Raw genomic sequence first — 10,203 nt, forward strand, 5'->3', positions numbered from 1 at the left:
CCACCTCCCCTGCATTTGTCTCTGGATCTATTTTTATTCATCAAATTATGTTGATCATTATATTGCACATATGAGTGAAATATGTGGACAGTTAGGTTTTCAGTGTGAGACTATTAAAAGTAATGCTGCACTGCACAGTAATTGGAGGAGTGACATGTGTAGTGGAAGGTGGTACAGTGGAGTTAGGTACACATGACTTCAAAGTTCTTGTTAGAGTTACTTGAATTTTCTGAGCTTCAGCTTCCACATTTGTAGGGACACCAGTAATAAGCATTTGTGAACATTGGAAAATATATGTAAAGCACCTAACATAGTGTGTGGAAGATAACAAGTACAAAATAAAAGTCTTAAAAGGTAAATTAGTAAATTCTATTGTTCCCAGGGCCTCAGCAGATATTTAATTTGTTCTTTTCTACTACTTTTATTTTTCCTAAGCTGACTCTATCAAGTAAGTTTACTGTTCATTATTTGCTGTATTTATAAAAACGCATTTTATATGTAATTTACTAATCAAAGATGGAGAAAGTGAGTCCTGTAAGTTTCCCATTGTTTTGTGATAGCAGCATCATTCTTTTTTTAAAATAACTAAACCTGAATAGCAATCTGCTTCTCCCCATCCCCACCTCACAGGGTGTGTACATGGGCTGGTTAACAGCTTCTGGAAGTGCAGCACGGATTCTTGGACCTGTGTACATCAGCCAAGTGTACACTTCCTGCGGCCCACGATGGGCATTCGGCCTTGTGTGTGGAATAGTTGTGCTCACCATCACACTCCTGGGAGTGGTTTACAAAAGACTCATTGCTTTTTCTGTAAGGCTTGGAAGGATTCAAGAGTAACCTAGCTAACACTGGGATGCACAGTACTTGCTGTGTGGACTTCCTTTACTAAGGCTCTGCCAGACAGTTGCTATGAGTCAGTTTCCAAAAGTGACTCTTGAAAAGCAAGAGAATATATTGAATAACATGGAATTCTATGAGTAACTGTGAATATTAAGATTTTTTGTTCCCCAAACTGCAGAGGTATTACTTAAAACAATAATTGAGAATATCTATGCAGTGAAACCACAGTAAAGTTCTGGAAGAATCCCGTATAACAGAATGAAATTATAGCAATGGTTTACCTAAATAGTAGGTATCTTGACCAAATCATAGATATCTACTTTTATTTATTTAAAATGCATTTTTTATTACTATAGAAAGTTCCTTTATGAAATAAATGACTCTTAAATTACTATGCCTCCCATCATACCATACCTTCTTTATTTTTAAAACACCTTCTGTCTTATCTCACTAAATAACTCTAAGTAGATGAATATGGATAATGCTAATATTTAAGTAATAAAGAGGATTAAGAGACCAAGATGAATTTTACTACCTTTAGTAGTTAACTACTTTTTCTTCCAAGTGCTACTAAGTAATTTGCTTTGGAGATATAAGCCAGGTATGTGTTACTGTGTATATGTTATTGTATACATATACTGAAGCAAACTGTTTATTGTAATTACTAGAGGCCCAATGCACAAAAATTCGTCCACTCGGGGGGGGTGGTGTGTGTCCCTCAGTCTGGCCTGCGCCCTCTTGCAGTCTGGGAGCCCGCGGGGGATGTCCAGTCTGGGAGCTCCCTGGGGGATCAGGCCTAAGCTGGAAGTCAGACATCTCTCTGGCAGCCTGGGATCCCTCGGGGTATGTCCGACTGATGGCTTACGGGAGCGGGCCCAAGCCATTGGTCAGATATCCTTAGTGCTGCTGAGGGAGGCGGGAGAGGCTCCCGCCACCGCCACTGTACTCACAGCCATCAGCCTGGCCTGTGGCTGAGTGAAACTCCCCTGTGGGAATGCACTGACCACCAGGGGGCAGCTCCTGCATGGAGCGTCTGCCCACTGGTGGTCAGTGCAAGTCATAGCAACTGGTCGTTCCCAGTCGTTTCACCATTAGGGTCAATTTGCGTATTACCCTTTCATTATATAGGATTGGCATTTTCAGCTCCCTTAAATTCTGGAGGAAAACTAATACTTTATTTACTTTTCCCACCACTTATTAGTGACAAGGTAGACACAACAGTTTTCAGTCTTTGTCTGCACAGCTATTCAGATCTGCAGAATTTTGCATTTGGATGAACCATGACAGTCCCAATCTAGTGAGGCTAATATTTGAAACAAATGGCTTTAACCTAATAGAGTTTACTTGAGTATATGGTCTCTATATATACATTTCTACCTCTACTTAAGTTGAATGCTGATAAAAGTAACTAGTACAGAAATATGTATGTGGATAATCAGTATTACCAAAAAAAGTAAAGATAATTTGAAATACTTTTCCAAATGTTTTCTACTCTAAGCTATAAATATTTTCAAAACTGAGAGTAAAGACTATAATCTGCACTTTATACTAAGTGTGTAGTACTGTTTTTTTATTTGGCTTGAACAACAGAAATTTATTTCTCATTAGTTCTAGAGGTTAGATGTCCAAGATCAAGGTGTTGGCAGGGTTGGTTTCTTCTGAGGCCTCTCCTTGGCTTGTAGATGGATGTATTCTTCCTCTGTCTTTTGTTCATTTCCAGCTTTATTGAGATAATAGAGGCCCAGTGCATGAAATTTGTGCATGGGGAGAGGGGTCCCCTCAATCTGGGACTGCTGGCTCCTAACTGCTCACCTGCCTGCTTGCCTACTCTCCCCTAACCACTCTGCCTGCCTGCTTGATGCCCCTAACTGCTCTCCCCTGCTGGCCTGAAGCCCTAACTGCTCTCCCCTGCTGACCTGATCACCCCTAACCGCCTTTGCCTCGGTCCTTGCCACCGTGGCTTTGTCCGGAAGACATCCAGTCTAATTAGCATATTACCCTTTTATTAGTATAGATAATGACATATAGCATTGTGTAGGTTTAATGTGTACAATATGTTGATTTGATACACTTATATATTGTAAAATTATACTACCATAGCATTAATTAATATCTCTATCACATTACATAATTACCATTTCCCTTTGGTGCTGAAACCATTTAAAATCTATTCTCTTAGCAACATTTAAGTATATAATATAGTATTATTAGCTATGTTCACCATGCTGTACCTCAGATCCCCAGAACTTATTCATTTTGTAACAGGAAGTTTGTATTCTTTGACCAACATCTTCACGTTTCCTCCATCCCAACACTCTGGAAACTATCATACCACTCTCTCCCTGTAATAGTTCACCTCTTTAGATTACACATGAAATTCGTGTCATACCTAGCTAGCATAATGCCCTCAGAGTCCATCCATGTCATCACAAATGGCAGGAACTCCTTTGTTATAGCTGAACTAGAGGCCTGGTGCACGAAATTTGTGCACAGGGGAGGGCAGGACAGGGTCCCTCAGCCTGGCCTGCACCCACTTGCAATCCTAACCACTCACCTGCCTCCCTGCCCGCCCCTAACCACTCTGCCTGCCTGATTGGTCCTAACTGCTCCCCTGCTGGCTTGATTGCCCCTAACCACCTCTGCCTCGGCCCCTGCCACCGTGGCATTGTCCGGAAGGATGACTGGAAGATGTCTGGTTGACGCGGTCTAACTGGCATATTACCTCCTTTTATTAGTATAGACTAGAGGCCCGGTGCACAAAATTCGTGCATGGGGGGAGGGGTTCCCTCAGCCCAGACTGCACCCTCTCCTATCTGGGACCCCTCCAGGGATGTCCGATTGCGCATTTAGGCCCGATCCTACCAGGCCTAAATGGGCAGTCGGACATCCCTCTCACAATCCAGGAAGGACTGTTGGCTCCCAACTGCTCGCCAGCCTGCCTTCCCGATTGCCCCTAACTGCTTCTGCCTGCCAGCCTGATCACCTGCTAACCACTCCCCTGCCAGCCTGATTGATGCCTAACTGCTCTCCCCTGCAGGCCTGGGTCCCCCCCCCCCCCCCCCAACTTCCCTTCCCTGCAGGCCCGGTCACCCCCAACTTCCCTTCTCTGCCGGCCTGGTTACCCCTAACTGCCCTCCCCTGCAGGCTTGATCACCCCCAACTGCCCTCCCTAGCAGGCCTGGTCCCTCCCAACTGCCCTTCCCTGCTGGCCTGATTGCCCACAACTGCCTTCCCTTGCAGGCCTGGTCCCTCCCAACTACCCTCCCCTGCTGGCCATCTTGTGTCCACATGGGGGCAGCCAACTTGTGTGTTAGAGTGATGGTCAATTTGCATATTACTCTTTTATTAGATAGGATAGCAGCCTGGTGCATGGGTGGGGGCCAGCTGGTTTGCCCTGAAGGGTGTCCTGGATCAGGATGGGGATTCCCTTGGGGCGTGGGGCGACCTGGGCGAGGGGCCTGTGGAGGTTTGCAGCCTGGCCACGTCCCCCGGTGACCCAAACGAAGGCCCTGGTATCTGGGATTTATTTATCTTCTATAATTGAAACTTTGTAGCCTGGAGAGGCGGCCTGGGCAGGCCAGGGTGTGCGGAAAGCTTGGCTTCCTCCATTGCTGGGGAAACCCAAGCCTCCTGCTCGCTCCGTGGCTGCAGCCATCTTGATTGGGGTTAATTTGCATAGTTGCTCCTGATTGGCTGGTGGGTGTGGCTTGTGGGTATAGCCGAGTGGTGGTCAATTTGCATATTATTCTTTTATTAGACAGGATTTTATTAGTACAGATTATTGGTATAGATAATATTATACACACACACACAAGGTGTGAGGTGATATTCCACTGTGGTTTTGATTTGCATTTCCATGAGGATTAGTTATGTGGAGCACCTTTTAACATACCTGTTGGCCATTTGTATGTCTTCCTTGGACAAATGTCTTTTCAGATCATCAGCCCATTTTTAAATTGGATTGTTCTGTGGTTTTTGCTACTGAGGTTTGTTGTATTCTTAAATCCAACTTCTTTGGCTGTAATAAAAGGCTTAATCTGACAGAAATCATCCTGTGATTACATTTTAAGATTGTTTTCACTATTCTCAACCTCCCATAGCAAGACTATACTTCAATTAGATTTATTAGAACCAATTTTCTGGCTGTTTGGTCACATCCTGGGATCCCTCTTCCCTAATGTTCACAGCTCCTTCTTCTATCTTACATTTTTGGGGGCACTCTAATCCTAAAGAGTAAACTTCACCCTTGGTTTAAGTACCATGAATGACAGAAATAACACCAATAATGGTAATGATGAAAACTATAATAGTGAACATTTATAAAGTTCATATCCCAGGTAATATGTAATGTACAGTTTAATTCTCAGTTTTATAGTACCACTAGAGGCCTGGTGCATGAAACTCACACGCAGGTACAGTCCCTAGGCCTGGCCTGCCATCAGGGCCATCTTCCCTGGCTGCCTGCAGCTGGCCCTGCCCCCTGCCACCAACCACCCCCAGTTCCCCATTTGCCATTGGGCAATCAGAACCTGATGGCCCAGGAGAGCGACCGAGAGGTCGTCCATTCCCCCCTGCTTGCTGGCCCGGCCCCTGCTGCGGGTTGCCCTCTGTGTGTGGGGCAACTGGGGGGGCTGGGGCCTTAGCTTGGTGCCACCTGCATCCCCCCCACCCCCGCAGTTCTCTGTTTGCCATCAGGTGATCGGAGCCTGCCAGCCGGGAAAAGAAACCAAGAGGTGGTCAGTGCGCCTCAAAGTGACTGGTTGAGTGGTCATTCTGGCCGTTCCACTGTTATGGTCAATTTACATATTACCCTTTTATTATATAGAATATTATAGGTACTATTATGATTCCCCTTATACAGGGGAAGAGGTACTGAGAATTAAAGTACTGGTGTAAGTAGCAGTCTGTCTTCAGAGTCCACATTCTTAACTAACCACAATATTTTTTGTAGTAAAAAACATAGCCCAGTTTGCAGTAGCAGGAAATTAATTGCTAATTGTTGGGTAAATTAAGTTACCTATAACAGTGTTTCTTATTAGAAGAAATATATATATTTTATTGACTTTTTACAGAGAGGAAGGGAGAGGGAAAGGGATAGAGAGGCAGGAACATTGATGAGAGAGAAACATCGATTCAGCTGCCTCCTGCACACTCCCTACTGGGGATGTGCCCGCAACCAAGGCACATGCCCTTGACCCGGAATCCAACCTGGGACACTTTAGTCTGCAGGCTGACACTCTATCCACTGAGCCAAACCAGTCAGGGCTAGAAATATTTGACAAATATAATTTGACACCCATTAACAGCTTTTATCTTACCTTAATGATTAACCTGTTTGTTTCTATGCAAACATATAACCCAAAAGTTTTCCAACTTCTAAAGATTTATAACATTGAATAAAATTCAGATAAACTATAACCTTGCAAAAATGACTATCACCTTTTTATTGATAGCACTTTCTTCTCTGGGGTATTATACAGTGTACACTTTGGCACAAAAGAAGATGAAGAAGTGACATGGGTTTGAGGAGAGCAGGGAGGTAAAGTTTGAGGAAAAATCATATAATGGAGGTTTTTAGTGCGACAAGTTGAGTATAAATTGAAAAAGATCATAGGAGACACTAAGGAATGAAAAGTTTCTAAAAGTAGTATATTTAGGTGTTCCAAAAACTATACATTTTGAATAATTATAAAGGCAGTGCTTATTACAGTATATTTCATTTTTAAAATTTTTGTATATATTTTTTGGGGACACCCTGTATTTAAGAAAAGATGTTTTGAAAAACCTAAACTTAAACTTGTTAAGAGTGATTGTCATATTTTGTAGGGATTTATAACTTCACAAAGCTTCATGCTACCTTCCTAAGCTTGGCTACATTTAAAATAAACTCCAGCCCTAGCTGGTTTGGCTCAATGGATAGAGCGTCTGCCTGTGGACTGAAAGGTCCCAGGTTTGATTCTAGTCAAGGACACATGCCTGGGTTGCGAGCTCGATCCCCAGTAGGGGGTGTGCAGGAGGCAGCCAGTCAATGATTATCTCTCATCATTGATGTATCTATCTCTCTATCCCTCACCTTTCCTCTCTGAAATCAATACAAATATATTTTAAAAATAAACTCCAGTTCATATGAAACTTTTCTCTTGCATAAGTAAAATAAATCTGTATGTACCTTGTTGTTTTGAAGGGAATAGAATACTTACCTGCATCTATTCAATATATTGTTATTTTGAAAGGATATTTTGGGTACCATTTTTTACTATTGCAGACTTATTTGTAATTTAATGCATTTTTCATTGTGAATGTACATTTTCTAATAAAAATATTATGTTCTCCTTAACCCTTAAAACATTACTTATTCGTACTTTGAATACCTACTTAATCACCATTGCATTGTTGGAAATAGAGCACTAAACAAAATATAAGCCCTTAGTAAGGAGAATCTGACATAGCTAAAATGATTACACAGATAATTATGCTTGAGGGAAGAACAATGAAAGAGAAGTATATGGACCTATAGGGGTGAAGAACAGGGTATCCAACCTGAACAGGAAAGTCAGTGAATGTATCTCTACAGCTCACAATTTCAGAGGAAAATGGCTCAGGCAGAAGGATCAGATAAGGCTCCAAGTAGCCAAGTTTAGCTTATACTCATACCCGAACTGACCAAATGGGCAGGGGGTGGGATCCTCTACTAACCCAGGTCTTGGTCATGCATTAATTCTGGGGAATACAATTGTGTGGAGAAGGGAGAGGGGAAGAACCCTGTGAGGGTCATCTCAATTACATGGACTAAAAATTTATTACTGGAGCCCTAGCTGGTTTGGCTCAGTGGATAGAGCGTCGGCCCATAGACTGAAGGAACCCGGGTTTGATTCTGGTCAAGGCACATACCCGGATTGCGGGTTCAATCCCCAGTAGGGGGTGTGCAGGAGACAGCTGATCAATGATTCTCTCTCATCATTGGTGTTTTTATCTCTCTCCTCCCTTCCTCTCTGAAATCAATAAAAATATATTTTTTAAAAAAGTTTTATAACTGGATGGAGAAGAGGTTCCACCAAAGAAAGGTTTGCTGAGCTGAAATAAACGTATTTATTCACTACACTATACCTCTTAATTGTTGTCATATCATTGTAATCCTAGAAAGTATCATATGCACTATCAAGGAAAACAGACATAGCTGCTTGTACCCAGCTTCTGCAGGCAATACAGGCCCTACTAATAACTCGGAGCACTGAAGGGATCAGTTTTCCACTTAGTAAAATAATCCATTTGTAATATATCAATATTAAGTATTTTGGACTTGAAGAGAAATGGGAAGGCACTTAAGGTAACATGGTCTCTAAGAAGAAACCTGGGTTCCTAGTAGAAATGGTTGATCCCAGGTGTGAAACAAGATGAGCCTGAGACAGCAAGTGCCAGAAAGCACGGGAGCTATCAAAGCTAGAGCTCACCAAAAGGATTCAGGGGTCACATAAAGGGACTCCAACTCGCCAAAAATTGATACATTGAAAATATCTGCCACGAATTTAAACATATCCAATGTGTGAAAATCTGAGTTCCTAATGACCCCCAAAATTCATTGGTCACCATTGGAGGTTGCTACAGCTTTAGTTTTTAATTTGAAAACTAAAATAGCCAGGCTGGTGTGGCTCAGTGGTGAGTGTCAACCTATGAACCAGGAGGTTGTCCTTTGATTCCTGGTCAGGGCACATGCCCGGGTTGCGGGCTCAATCCCCAATGTGGGGGCGCAGGAGGCAGCCGGCCGATGATTCTCATCATTAATGTTTCTATCTCCCCCTCTCCCTTCCTCTCTGAAATCAATAAGCATCTATTCTGCCTTTCATATACCTAAACTTCAGCAGGTAATCAAATAATGATGAGGTAAAGTTATTTACTGTAGAATAATCCAAGCTAATAAATACAAATGGAATAACAGAATTAAACAAATCTTCATTTAGCAACCTCTAGTGAAATAATAGCTTTGGGCAATAATCATCAATGAATGCTACAACTTCAGGGTGAAAATGAATGAGAAAGCACAGAGAGTCTCAAACAAGATGAACCCATAAATACCCATACCAAGACGACACATAATTAGGATGGCAAACATACAGGACAAAGAATCTTTTTAAAAAAAAAAAAAATTTTATTGATTTTTTACAGAGAGGAAGAGAGAGGGATAGAGAGTTAGAAACATCGATGAGAGAGAAACATCGATCAGCTGCCTCTTGCACACCCCCTACTGGGAATGTGCCCGCAACCAAGGTACATGCCCTTGACCGGAATCGAACCTGGGACCCTTGAGTCCACAGGCCGACACTCTTATCTACTGAGCCAAACCGGTTTCGGCACGACAAAGAATCTTAAAGGCTGCAAGAGAGAGACAAAAAGATATGTATAAGGGATCTCCCATTAGATTATCAAATGATTTCTCAACAAAACACATCAGGCTTGAAAGGAATGGAAGGAAATTTACAAAGTGATGCAAAGCAAGGGACTGAATCCAAGAATACTTGATCCAGTAAGGTTAACATTCAAAATTGAAGGGGAAATAAGAAGCTTCACAGAAAAAAAAGGCTATGGGAATTTATCACTACCAAGCCAGCAATGAAAGAAATGCTAAAGTGACTGATGTAAAAAGAAGAAATAAAAAGGGAAGGGACACAGGCACAAAAAATAAAAATGGCTACAAACAAGTACCTATCAATGATAACTATAAACATAAATGGACTAAATGCTCCAATCAAAAGACACCAAGTGGCTGAAAGGATAAGAAAATATGACCCATATTGTCTACAATAACTCTCCTCAGAACAAGGGACTCACACAGACTGAAAGTGAAGGGATGGAAAAATATCTTTCAGGCAAATGGAAATGAAAAAAAGCTGAGGTAGCAATACTTATATCTGATAAAATAGACCTCAAAGTGAAGGCTATAACAAGAGATAAGGAAGGCCACTTCATAATACTAAAGGGATGGATATAAGAGATACAACCCTGGTAAACATATATGCACCCAATGCAAAAGCACCCAAATACATAAACTCCTGGAAGATATAAAGGAAAAGATAGACAATACAATCATAGTAAGGGACTTTAATACTCCACTGACATCACAGGATAAATCCTCTAGACAAAAAAAAAAAAAAAAAAATCAGCAAAGAAACAGCAATTCTAAATGACTCACTAGATCAGATGGACTTAATTGACATCTTCAGAACATTTCACCCCAAAGCCACAGAATATATGTTCTTCTCAAGTGCACATGGGACATTTTTAAAGATAGACCACATATTGGGTCACAAGTAAAGTCTCTCCAATTTCAAGAAGATTGAAATCATATCAAGCATCTTCTCAGACCAC

At 41.9% G+C, this 10,203-nt stretch overlaps 1 protein-coding gene across 2 annotated transcripts in view; it reads left to right on the forward strand.

The window, feature by feature from the left end:
- MFSD8 (major facilitator superfamily domain containing 8) overlaps window positions 1-8,973 on the forward strand; it is a 39,664-nt gene extending 30,691 nt beyond the window's left edge. For both annotated transcript variants that reach the window (XM_079770486.1, XM_079770487.1), the window contains one exon: window positions 631-8,973. In XM_079770486.1, coding sequence (XP_079626612.1) covers window positions 631-837 — 207 coding nt within the window. In that variant the 3' untranslated portion in view covers window positions 838-8,973. The remainder of the gene's footprint in view (window positions 1-630) is intronic.
- The last annotated feature ends 1,230 nt before the right edge of the window (window positions 8,974-10,203 follow it).

This window comes from Cnephaeus nilssonii (assembly GCF_951640355.1).
Source record: "Cnephaeus nilssonii genome assembly, chromosome: 5".
Taxonomy (NCBI): domain Eukaryota; kingdom Metazoa; phylum Chordata; class Mammalia; order Chiroptera; family Vespertilionidae; genus Cnephaeus; species Cnephaeus nilssonii.